The following is a 13,581-nucleotide window of genomic DNA, read 5'->3' as shown; positions in this document are numbered from 1 at the left end:
TGATACCAGCAGGATTGCACACATGCACTAGTGTGCTCAACAGCTAAACACGGGTTGATACATATGAGCATGATATTAATATAGTGTGTTATACACAAGATTACCACGGGGGACTTGCCTCTATATCATGTAAAGCTAAAACAATATTAACGTCCTATATACGTTATGCAATGAGTTTGATTATTCCTTCCTTTACACATAATCTACAGCAAAACATTGAATGAGCGTCATACCTTCGTATCCCTCTCCAAGAGTGAGAGAGGTAGCATGGGGAACCTGTAGTGTGCATATCTGCAGGAGGCAGATTTAGTCTGTGACAGAGCAATAAGGATCTGAATGAGAGTACGCTATGAGAAAGCTTAAGTTTAAACTTGAGTTTAAGGAACTATGGCCCAGATTCACAAAGCACTTACGCCAACGTATAACAAGCTACGCCGACGTAAGTGCAAATGTGCGCCGTTGTATCTGTGTGCCGGACCCACAAACTAAGATGCGCCTAAAAACGCCGGTATACGCCGATAAATACGGTATTTATGTTATGTTTATTTTGTTTAGGAGCTGGTGATTTTGTTTAATATGTATACCTAGCACAATACATATTTATTTAGCAACTATTTATATATATCTAGCACTAACTACTAGCACCCCCACCACCACATATACCTTTTACTGGACTCTGACACATCTTCTATCCTCCAGAATTTTTCTCTTATGGACTATCATAAGAAAGATTGGTCACGTCAGAGGAGTGACAATTAGCGCTGCTTTAGTAATTAACGAGATTTATCTGAGGCCTCGTACACACGATAGGTTAACCAGAGGACAACGGTCTGAGGGACCGTTTTAATCGGTCAAAACCGATCGTGTGTGGGCCCCATAGGTTATTTAACCATAGGTTAAAAAAAAGACAACTTGCTTTAAAATTAACCTATGGATTGGTAACCGATAGTTCAAAACCGATCGTTAGTAGGCACAACCATCGGTTAAAAATCCATGCATGCTCAGAATCAAGTCGACGCATGCTTGGAAGCATTGAACTTTGTTTTTTTCAGCACGTCGTTGTGTTTTACGTCACCGCGTTTTGACACGATCGGTTATTTAACCTATGGTGTGTAGCCGCGATGGACCATCAGTCAGCTTCATCGGTTAACCTAGGACAACGGTCCTTCAGACCGTTGTCCTCTGGTTAACCTATCGTGTGTACGAGGCTTTAAAGACTTGTTTTACTATTTTTGTTTTATGATTGTGCATTTTATTGCTTTTAAGCGGCAGCTGAATTTTAATGTTTAATTTTAAATGACAATGGTAACATTATGCTCATTTATTAATCTGTTATAATTAGTTTGTATAGTCTATAGTGCCGAGATAGTGAGAGAAGGCCTGGAACTTCACTATTTTGTATATATATATATATATATATATATATATATATATATATTCCGAATAAAAGTAAAACAATAGAGAAATGTATGCAACAACACTAAAGCCACTTGGTTGAATATAAACATTGCAATTTAGTTCATTTTTGGAGTAATTTATCTCTATAAAAAATCATTATTATAACAATCAATGAAGGCTTATTGTTTGCCCGCATGACATATAATATATCATAATCTCAATACTGATAAAATGTGCACCATCAAGAGAGCACAAATCTGGGTGAATGAAAAGGTACATGCCATCCTGTTATTTATCATGATTCATGATAGTTTCTGGTCTTGGAAATATACAAATAATATGTGCTGAGTTATTATATAATTGATGGTGTCTTAACAGAAAACAAAAAAGATGTTGAATATTCATGTAAAGACTTATCTTCCACCTTGTGTAATGTATTTGAACGTTCTTTCATAATGTCTGTGCAATCTTACATTAAAATAAATGCTTGTGACTGAATTGCTTAGTCGCTGTATATTTCTATAAAGAAATGGCATGCAAAGTCTTGTATCTTGTATTTACACCATTAGAATGGTTTTGGTACTTATGCATGCTGTGTAACCATATTTGCATTTTACATTTTTTAGAAAAAAGAACATGGCAATGCAAACAAGTAAAGGAGATAAGACAAGTGTGAGGCAAAAAGGTGCATGCAGCAATGAGTTATGATTTAATTTTGTTGATTACAGTCCCCTTCAAAGTCTGAAATAGCACTGCAGCCTTTAGAAATGTGTCCATATCTAAGATGTTAAATAATTTTAGGCAGTGCACATAATAACACAATGTAAAAAAATAACATTTAAAATTCAAACAAAATAAAACATAAAACAATACTTTGTATTTGTGCAATCTTGAATAATCAATGAATCCACATGATGTATAATAATATAATAAATATGTCTATGTGTAATACTCAAGAGACAAGGTGCAATCTTAAAATAATCACCTGCTTAAAGCGGAGGTTCACCCTAAAAACATGTATATAACATTACATTCTGCATACTTCCAACATTTACAGTATGCTGTTTGTTTTTTTGTTTTTTACTGTACATACCGTATTATTGCTATTTTCCACCCGGCTTCCGGGTACTCACTCGTGCGGGAGTAGGCTTTCCTATGCAGCGGCGCAGTGTCATGTGGGATAGCAATAATACGGTATGTACAGCAAAATACAAAAAACAAACAGCATGCTGTAAATGTTGGAAGTATGCAGAATGTAATGTTATATATGTAATGTTATATACATGTTTTTAGGGTGAACCTCCACTTTAAAGGAAAGTGTACTGATGTTTTTTCTTCAAGCCCTGTCTGTTGTGTTTCATCACTTGGACCTCAACAGAGGTGTAGCTTGGGAGATAACTTCAAGTTACAATCTAAAATTGATTGCTACCCCTTAATTACTTTGACAGATAAATTAGGCTAAATTCCAAGATTGAGTATTAACCCTCTTTGCCTGAATAGAAAGATCAGGCGTTTTAAAACTAAGAATGGAGTATTCAATTGAGTATTAACCCTCTTTGCCTGAATAGAAAGATTAGGTGTTTTAAAACTAAGAATGGAGTATTGCCCCTTTTAGTTTGGACAGAAAGATCAGGCTACTTGAACTCCTAATTTTAGTTTTAAACCTTCACTTGGACAGCAAGATCAAGCTATTTAAAATCCATGTTGTGTCCCACCTGTGACGTTATTCTCTACTATTGCTATATATTGTATTTGTGTTACAAATGTTCTCATCTATGCTGACATCTAGTGTTGGAGTAATGTCATAGAGGCTTGTTTATGTAGCATTTGCTATGTTCAAACTGTTTAGTGCTACATGGTACAGCCTAAATAGACCCTCTGTGTGTTTTTCATGGTCCCTCCGTTAGCTTCTAGTCCTTATAGCTGACACTAGGCTGAAAACATTATTTTCTTTATACACTTCAAGAGACTGAAAAAATATCCTCTGTGCTGCACACTGAAAAGTAAAATTGTGTTGGATTCAAGTTTTGAGTCTAATTTGAGATTTTAGCTGTTTGTGGCCATATTGTTCTAGCATATCAAGATGTATGGAGGTATGCCAATGTATAACGCACCATTTGAAATAGTTAACCCTTCAATGTGCAGGGCAAATTAGTCAGTCCCATCTCCCCTTCAGTTAGAACACAGAGAGGGAACACATTTAACCCCCTCCCTGCCAGTGACATTTTTACAGTAATCAGTGCATTTTTATAGCACCGATCGCTGTAAAATTGTCAATGGTCCCAAAAATGTGTCAAAAGTGTCTGATGTGTCCGCCATAATGTTGCAGTCCCGATAAAAATCGCAGATCACCTGCCATTACTAGTAAAAAATAAATAATAATAAAAATGCCATAATTCTATCCCCTATTTTGTAGACGCTATAACTTTTGCGCAAACCAATTAATATACGCTTATTGCGATTTTTTTTTACCAAAAATATGTACAAGAACACATATCAGCCTAAATTGAGGATTTTTTTTTTTTTTTAATAGGGATATTTATTATAGTAAAAAGTAAAAGATATTGTGTTTTTTTTCAAAATTGTCGCTGTTCTTTTGTTAATAGCACAAAAAAAAAGAGGTGATCAAATACCACCAAAAGAAAGCTCTATTTGTGGGGAAAAAAAGAGCGCAAATTTTATTTGGGTACAGCGTCGCACGACCGCACAATTGTCAGTTAAAACAAAGCAGTGCCGAATTTCAAAAAGTGCTCTATTTGGGAAGGGGGTAAAATCTTCCGGGGCTGAAACGGTTAAAAAGAAGGTGCAAAAGCCAAACATAATGCATGGAAAAACAATTGAGGTCTCAGAATAAAAATATAGATATTAAAATCTTATATTGTATATTCACGTGCAAATGTGAATAATGGATTCTGCTGAGACTTGATTCATGATGATTGAAAGGTGCAATTATGCAATAAATTATGCAATTATCTACATTAGATGAAGCGTATATTGGAGAAAAAGTAACAGCAGTACTGTACTATTACCTAGATTATATCAAATAATGCCTGCAAGATTCATTTTGCATTTACTAGACCATTCCACTACCAGTTATGTCAACCAAATTAAATTAATCATCAATGCTGACTTTTAACTGGCATGTTTAGGGATTCTATACCTAAGGGTGGATTTACTAAACTGGAGAGTGCAAAATCTGGTGCAGCTGTGCATAGTAGCAAATCAGCTTCTAACTTCAGTTTGTTCAATTAAGCTTTGACAAAAAAAATGGAATCTGAAGGTTTCTATGCACAGCTGCTCCAGATTTTGCACTTTCCAGATGCCATTATTATTGTTAAAATTGAAATAATGTATAAAACAATATGGGGTAGATTCAGAGAGAAGATGCGACGGCGTATCTCCAGATACGCCGTCGTATCTCTGAGTGTGCGGGGTCGTATCTATGCGCCTGATTCATAGAATCAGTTACGCAAAGATTTCCCTAAGATCCGACCGGCGTAAGTGTCTTACACCGTCGTATCTTAGGCTGCATATTTACGCTGGCCGCTAGGTGGCGCTTCCGTATATTTACGCAAGGAATATGCAAATGAGCTAGATACGCCGATTCAGAAACGTACGTCCGGCGCATTTTTTTACGTCGTTTACGTTAGGCTTTTTTCGGCGTATAGTTACCCCTGCTATATGAGGCGTATCCTATGTTAAGTATGGCCGTCGTTCCCGCGTCTAGTTTTGAAAATTTTAAGTCGTTTGGTAAGTCGTTCGCGAATAGGGCTGGACGTAATTTACGTTCACGTCGAAAGCAATGACGATTTGCGGCGGAATTTTGAGCATGCGCACTGGGATTTTTCACGAACGGCGCATGCGGCATTCGTAAAAAACTTCAAATACGCGGGGTCACAGTTAATATACATAAAACACGTCCACATCATCCACATTTGAATTAGGCCGGCTTAAGCCGACACAGATACGTTACGCCGCCGTAACTAAGGGTGCAAGTTGTTTCTGAATACAGAACTTGCGCCCTAAATTACGGCGGCGTAGCATATCTGAGATACGTTACGCTGGGCGGATAGATACACCATTGTATCTGAATCCAGCCCTCTATTTTTATCTTAGGCAAATATGAAATATTATATAACATATTTAGCATTCTGCTTTTGAGCTAGCAGGTGGTGCTCTATTGGTTTTCTGCTTGTTCTTTGAAAAAAAATGTTAAGAAATTTACACCCACACAGATAAATTAATCATTGCAGTAACTCATGAATTATCAGGCAATCATATCTGAGATTTCATTCAGCCAACTCATATAAAGGAGGTACAGTAAAACCTTGGTTTGAGAGTGTTTGTAACTTGGTTTGAGAGCGTTTTGCATGACAAGCAAAATGTTTGAATACATTTTGACTTGATATACAAGTAGCGTTATGTCATAACTGAGTATAAAAGAGAAGAGAGATGCCTCTAATGCCCTGTACATACGATCATAATTTTCCAATGGGATAAATATCGATGGAATTTTTCGTCGGAATTCCGTTAAAGCTGTCTTGCATACACACTGTCACACCAAAGTCCGACCGTCCAAAACGTGGTGACGTAAAACACTACGACGAGCCGAGAAAAATTAAGTTCAATGCTTCCGAGCATGTGTCGACTTTTCTGATTCTGAGCATGTGTGTTTTTTTCCTCCGTCGGAGTTCCACACAGACGATCGGAATTTCTGATAGGATTTTTTTCCATCGAAAAAAAATAAAACATGTTCTATTTCTAAAAATTCCATCTGACTTTTTCCATCGGAAATTCTGATCGTGTGTACAAAGCATTAGTGTAGCAATATAGTTAAATTTAATGAAGGTACAACATTTAGCAACATATTGCTACACTTAGGCCGCATACACACGATCGGTTAAACCGATGAGAACGGTCTTCATCCGTCCAAACCGATCATGTGGGAGCCATCGGTTATTTATCCATCGGTTAAAAAAAAGCCAACTTGTTTTAAATTTTAAAAATCCACGCATGCTCAGAATCAAGTCGACGCATGCTTGGAAGCATTGAACTTTGTTTTTTTCAGCACGTCGTGTTTTACGTCACTGCGTTCTGACACGATCGTTTTTTTAACCGATGGTGTGTAGGCACGACTGACCATCAGTCAGCTTCATCGGTTAACCGATGAAAACGGTCCATCAGACCGTTTTCATCGGATGGACCGATCGTGTGTACAGGGCTTTAGAGGTGCCTCTCTTCTCGTTTATACGCTGTAGCTCCTGCTGGATTTTGCTTCTAATTCCCTTGTAAAGGCTTCCATTTGTGGTTGGACATTTTATGGTTACACAACCTATCACATTGCTATAATCTTTTTATATGGACTATAAATTGAAGGACTTGTGAATAAATGGTTGTGGAATGAATCATCTGAGTTTCCATTATTTCTTATGGGGAAATTTGCTTTGATATACAAGTGCTTTGGATTACAAGCATGTTTCTGGAACAAATTATGCTTGCAATCCAAGGTTTTACTGTAAATTTAATGTACAGCATTGTCATCTGTTAAATGTTTAATTGTAAACAAAAATATTAAAAAAGGTATTAAGCAATAGTTTGAAACATCATTTACAAAAAAACAAAAAACTTAAAAAAACAAAACTATTGTAGTTTCCCTTTAAATAGTTATTGGCTTTAGGTCACTAATTTATTTTTTCTTCTAGTAGATGTGGCCATACATTTAATAAAAAAAGCGTCCATTTTATATAAACATAGAAAAGAGATGCCCACTGTAAATTTGCCTGCCGTTACTAGACTTATGTACAATCCCCCTACAAATTATGTTTTTTTTTATTTAAGAGAAAGTTTATTAAGTTTCATAAAATGTAAAAAAACATACAAACAATAAATATTACAAAAATATCCAAAGGTCACTCCAAATACGTTACCAATGGTAACCCATAACATAGCGGAATTTACATTAATGGATTTTACATTACAGGTGTAGAAAATACATTACATGCATTATTGAGTAAATTTAAATGTCTTTCTATGTCAGTGACCTCCAACCGAAATCTGCATATGCCACCCATCCCACACATGAAAAAAGCCTGCTTCAACCTCATAAGCCTTCAAACACAAAGCATCAGACCTAAGTTTCAGTTTATATTGTCAGACTGGTGTAAAATGGTTTGGTAAAACCCTTTTAGTTCCATCATCCTGTCCCTTGATGAAATTATAATATATAAGTCTACCTAAATTCAGACTACCAGTAACTCTCCTCCTCATCAAACAAAGCATATACTTTCTCTCTTTAGCCATGTGCTAATTAAGTAGCTTAATTAAGAGAAGTGCCACATGGTATTCTGATATAAAAGTGTTTCTAAAGCCAGGACCCTGCATTCACTATATCAGATCTCCCACAGTACACAGAACATGGAAATGTGATTATTTTAGTAAATGTAAACTGCTAAATACCTTTTCTCATCAGCAGTATATAGCAGTCTTGTGACTTATATCAGTGTCCGACCAAGCACTGGTTAAAGAACTGGTTAAAGCTTGTAGGAGGAGTTTTCATTCTCCTATGACTGTCCTATGAGGCTGCATGACTTCTGACCCTCTGTCTGGACAGTGCTGGTTGGCCCTATGCTGATCAAATGCACCCCCCCAAAAACACATGTGCAGTGTGCCCCCCAAGGCTCTGTACTATCAGCAGATGGATTGTAGACTTCCACAGTAAGTATAACAAGCATGCTTTACTGCATATATAGACTGATTTTACTGTTATGGGTTTAGTAACACTTTATTTCTTGCAATTTTAGGGTAAAATATGTTTTTCCAAATCAGTGGGGGAAAGTAACGTTTCTCACTCCAAACTGTACACTATTTGCATGCCTTAATTGTATGTAGTTATGGTAGGATTTAAAGGGGACCCTACAGTCCCCTTGAATTTGATGGAAGATTTTAAAATGTCAATCTATGGACAGCTGTTGTATGCATTTAATACCCAGGGCAGAATGTTACTGTATATTAAGGATAGAGGCCAATTCTGGAAAGGCAGTATTTAACCAAATATGTTTTTTGGGCACAACAGGAATCATCCTAACGATATTGGAAAATATGTTTAAAGAGGTTCTGATTATTGTAGAACCAATGTCAGTGGGTACTCTTTTCTTATATACTAGTTATCTAAAGTGTCCTAATTACGTCATAGAGGCTTTCGGTGCAGTGCAGACATTTCCTCTCACTGGAACAAGCCAGTATCTAATATCAAACAGCTGGGTTGCCAGGTAATAAAACTGGAAATTGAGAAATGTGAGTACAGCCAGTTTAGGGAGAAGTTGCAAGGTCTCTAATGATACCTTGAGCGAAATGATTGTTCTTACAAACAATTGTTATATAAGAATGCATATTAGCATCTGCTGACCTGTCATGGAGAAAAACAATAAATTGACCTAGAAAACCCATCCCAGATGATTCTATCCCCAGCAATGTCAGCCATCGGGGAGTGCATATAAATATACTGACTTGAAATGACTGAAGGCATCGTAAATGTAGTAATACATCTTATTTACTAGAATTAGTATCTTCGTACACAAATAGTGTAATGCATCAGTGGAGTATTTATAATATCTGCATTGGAACCAGAAAAAATTGAATTTGTATATATATTTTTTTTTTCGATAGATAAACAATCATAATGATAAAGATAACTTACCATCTCTCCTGTTGAGTCTAGCAAAGCCTGCACTATCTGTGCTGGAAAGTTCAGATGAACTGCTGAAGGAGGATTGAGGCAGAGAAGACACAAGCTGACCATCGCAATCATCTGTGTAGAAAATAACAAGTCCATAATTAAGGCACTCTAATATATCTTAGTATGTCTAAAAGTAATGTATACTGTATGTTCATGATTTTACATAATATGACAAAAATATCTCTAATGTGCCAGTAAATTTGACATAATGCAGATAAAATGTAGGCTTACTGCACTTATAACCAGATGGAGTACAACAAATTCCTCCTTCAAACCTGTCAAGTTGTAATATATCAGCTATTACATCCAGTTAGGTGCCTGCATATGTACTACAAATAAGCACATAATGTACGGTATGTAGTAACATTTTGATAACCATGACTACTGACCAAAAAAATACTCCTGCAAGCTTTTGGTTTACTGGCAATAACATGGACATTTTGTTTTACTATAACTTTATTAACATTTGATATTTTGAACATATTTCTCATGTAAATGTACTGACATGCTGATTGAAATAATAATGCAACATTATCCCCTAACTTAAGAAGAAATGTAACTATAACCAAAAAAAAATACATCCGGGAATTCTCTCTCTGTAAAAGCCTTTTTCTGTGTGACCCAAGCAAGTTAACAAGTAATAAACATGCTGAATCCACTGTCTTTTCAGCAAATCCTTATCTCCTGGGATCCATGATTCACAAATAGGTATGCATTAACTAAGATTCAAACAGGATCAGACAAATTCATGGGTTACTATATATTAGTGCAAATTTTTCAATTTGAAGTGATTTGCCATACCATCCACAGTGAAATAGTAGAACAAGGTACTACTGCCATACTGACAATTTATGGTTATCAGATTTCCAAATTAAATCCAAAGATACCCTACAGACCTTGTCCACTTTTAACCACACCCTTCATAACATGCCACCATTTGAAGCACACCCTCACACAACTGATTGCAGACTTATGGAACAAGAAGTGAACATTGAAGGTATAAAGACAAAGTAAACAGATTCTGAATAAACAGCACCAAGATTTGCATGCATATTTAGGAGGGAAGGGTAGAAGGAAGAAGAAAAATGTCTTGCATACCATGCCTTCTGAACACTTGGAGGCATGGCTAATATTGTTGGTGTTGCTTCATGGTGTATGGATTGTAGTCTAGGAGTAGCATAAACGTCAGGATTTGTGTCATTGGCAGTAATAGCAAGATTTGGAATGGCAGGGGACAACTGCCATGGTCACATTGTATTTTTGTGGAGGAGGGTGCTGCCTGAAAAGATAAGCACCCCTCAAGCTTGCTGGCCGCATCTTCAGTTAAGGCATGCGTACAATGCCCAATTTGGGGATGGTGGTATTACTCTGAAAAGTAGTGATCTGGAGTCTTTGCTGAGAGAGGACACTTTGGACAAGGCCCTATCTACCATTTATAAGCAGTTGTTTGGAGATGGAGGAGATCTCCTCACGAAGTGTAGGGCGGCGTGGGGTGAGGTGTTCCCTCAGATGGACGGGGTTGACTGGGATGATGTTTGGGACATACATTTTTCCAGATTGGTCTCTGCCAGGGACCATATTATTCAATTAAAATTTTTACATCGCGTATATCTTACTCCAGCTAGGCTGGCTAAGATGTTCCCTACCCAATCACCTGGTTGCTGGTGGTGCAGTTCCCCCGTGGCTGATTTCATGCATATCTTTTGGAATTGCTCGGCCATTCAGGTATTCTGAGAGGGAGTTACAGACTGCATAGCTGAAGTAACTGCCATTCACATACAGCCCACGATAGAGGTGTGCCTTTTGGGTTTGGTAGATAATCTAGCCCCAAGGAGAGTGACTCGTACTCTGCTGATGTTTCTAATCTATTACGCCGGGAAAATTATAGTGCTATCATGGAAAAAGCCTAATCCTCCTGCTGTATCAGCGTGGAAGGGCGTGGTTAATAGGGCTGCACCTCTTTACAAAGCTACATACATTAGCAGGGGTATACCTCAGAAATTTGATAAGGTATGGGGCAGTTGGATGAACAGTGAACTTACGGTGGCGGACTGAGTGGCGCCTAATAGAGTGCACCTGTAACAGGAGTTATTATGTGTGTAATATGTCTATAACTGCTTGACGTGTCTGTTCGAAATTTTGATTATTACTGAGAGTGGGTGGCCTTTTTTATCGTATTGTTCCGATCACTGTGTGAGGACTGGTGGGAGGGGGCAAGAGCCAATGCTGAAGAATTGTACATAGTTTCTTTGTGTGCCTTGTTTGTATTTGTTATGACAAAATCAATAAATACAACTTTTCAAAAGCTTTCTGGCCACCACTGCCCTTTACTTGTATCACACCTGTGCAATCCCTGTTGGCAGAGAACACGTTTCCTATACAATTCCTGTTCCTGCCAAGCCCACCTTCAGGTTTTGACATCAACAGGAGGACTGCGATGAGTTACTGTGGTTGGGGCTGCATTGTTTATATGTGTAAGGGGCTGCATCATTTCTGGGGAGGGTGAGGGGTGCTATGTTGTATGTTTGTGTGAGAAGGTGGAGTCTGCATTGTATGTATATATGAGGGGACAAGGAAATACATTGTATGCATTGTATGTGAGGTTAATAAGGGTGGCGGCAGGAGGCTACATTGTATGTAAGTGTATGGAGGCTTCGGTGTGTGAGGGGAAAGGGGTAGGTGGCTGCATGGTATATGAGTGTGAGAAGGGGGGCAGAAGAGAGCAGTAGCAGAAGAGGAGTTTAGAGGTGAGTGGAGGCTTTATGGAGGGTTACTTTTGGAGAGAAAATTTGCTGATGAGCAGTGGACGAGGGAGTGCTTAAAAGAACAGTGGACAAAGGGGTGCAGAGGCAAATGATGGGCAGGTGATGCAGAGATGCAGATGTACGCAGCAGAAAGAGGTACAGGGGGACATAAGTGAGTGGTGAATAGTATTAGGGAGGAAATGCTTTTGGAGGGAGGATTTTACTGCAGGGGGAATTCTTATTTTAGGCGAGTTTGCTTGAGGGAAGGTGGGTTCCTTTGTTTTCGGGGGGGGGGGCTTTGCTGAGGTGATATTCTCCTGAATGCCAACACTCTGTGCTGTTCTAAACACAGTAGGTAGTACAGCAGTCAGGAATGTGTAGCATATGGCACAACATAAAGAGTGCAGCTATCAAGATTTTGTAACACATTGTGGTTGATTTACTAAAACTGGACAATGCAAAATCTGGTGCAGCTATGAATGGTAGTCAAGCAACTTCTAACTTCAACTTCTATAATTAAAGTGTTACTAAACCCAGGACCCTGCATTCATTATATCTAGTCTATTGCAGTACGTATAACATGGAGCTGCAATTATTTTAGTAAATATAAACTGCTAAATGCTTTATTGATTACATTTAAATGTCTTTCTACGTCAGTGACCTCAAACCAAAATCTGCATATTCCACTAGAGGAACACACGAAAAAAGCCTGCTTCAGCCTCACAGGCCTTGACACACAAAGCATCAGACCTAAGTGTAAAGGGGTTGTAAAGGAAAACATTTTTTTCCCTAAATAGCTTCCTTTACCTTAGTGCAGTCCTCCTTCACTTACCTCATCCCGCCATTTTGCTTTTAAATGTCCTTATTTCTTCTGAGAAATCCTCACTTCCTGTTTTTCTGTCTGTAACTACACACCGTAATGCAAGGCTTTCTCCCTGGTGTGGAGAAAGCCTCTTGAGGGGGGAGAGGGCAAGCAGGCAAGTAAGGACACTCTCTACTTAGAGATAGAGAAAGGAGCTGTGTGTTAGTGGGTGTCCTGACACTCTTGCTCGCCCCCTCCCCCCTCAAGAGGCTTTCGCCACACCAGGAAGAAAGCTTGCTTTACGGTGTGTAGTTACAGACAGTAGAACAGGAAGTGAGCATTTCTCAGAAGAAATAAGGACATTTAAAAGCAAAATGGAAGGGTGAGGTAAGTGAAGGAAGACTGTACTGAGGTAAAGGAAGCTATTTAGGGAAAAAAAATCCTTTACAACCCATTTAAGTTTATAGAGTCTGACTGGTGTAAAAGGATTTGGTAAAACACTTTTAGTTCCATCACCATGTTCCTTGATGAAATTATAACATATAAACTTCTTCTAATTCAGACTAACTCTCCTCCTCATCAAAAAAAGCATATACTTTCTCTCTTTAGCCATGTGCTAGTTAAGTAGCTTAATTGAGAGAAGTGCCACCTATTATTCTGATATTAAAGTGTTACTAAACCCAGGACCCTGCATTCACTATATCTGTTCTCCCACAGTACGCAGAACATGGAAAGGTAATTATTTTAGTAAATGTAAACTGCTAAATACCCTTTCTCATCAGTAGTATATAGCAGTCTTGTGACTTCTATCAGTGTCTGGTTAAAGCTTGTAGGAGGAGATTTCATTCTACTCTGACTGTCCTATAAGGATGCAGGACCCCTGACCCTCTGTTTGTACAGTG

At 38.0% G+C, this 13,581-nt stretch overlaps 1 protein-coding gene across 1 annotated transcript in view; it reads right to left on the bottom strand.

Moving 5' to 3' along the window:
• Positions 1-13,581, bottom strand: part of LOC120941686 (contactin-associated protein-like 4) — a 466,073-nt gene that overhangs the window by 300,568 nt on the left and 151,924 nt on the right. Inside the window, exon 2 of the mRNA XM_040355240.1 lies at positions 9,095-9,205. Coding sequence (XP_040211174.1) covers positions 9,095-9,205 — 111 coding nt within the window. The remainder of the gene's footprint in view (positions 1-9,094; positions 9,206-13,581) is intronic.

Source organism: Rana temporaria, chromosome 1 (assembly GCF_905171775.1).
Source record: "Rana temporaria chromosome 1, aRanTem1.1, whole genome shotgun sequence".
NCBI lineage: Eukaryota > Metazoa > Chordata > Amphibia > Anura > Ranidae > Rana > Rana temporaria.
This window is presented reverse-complemented; position numbering and strand designations above follow the sequence as displayed.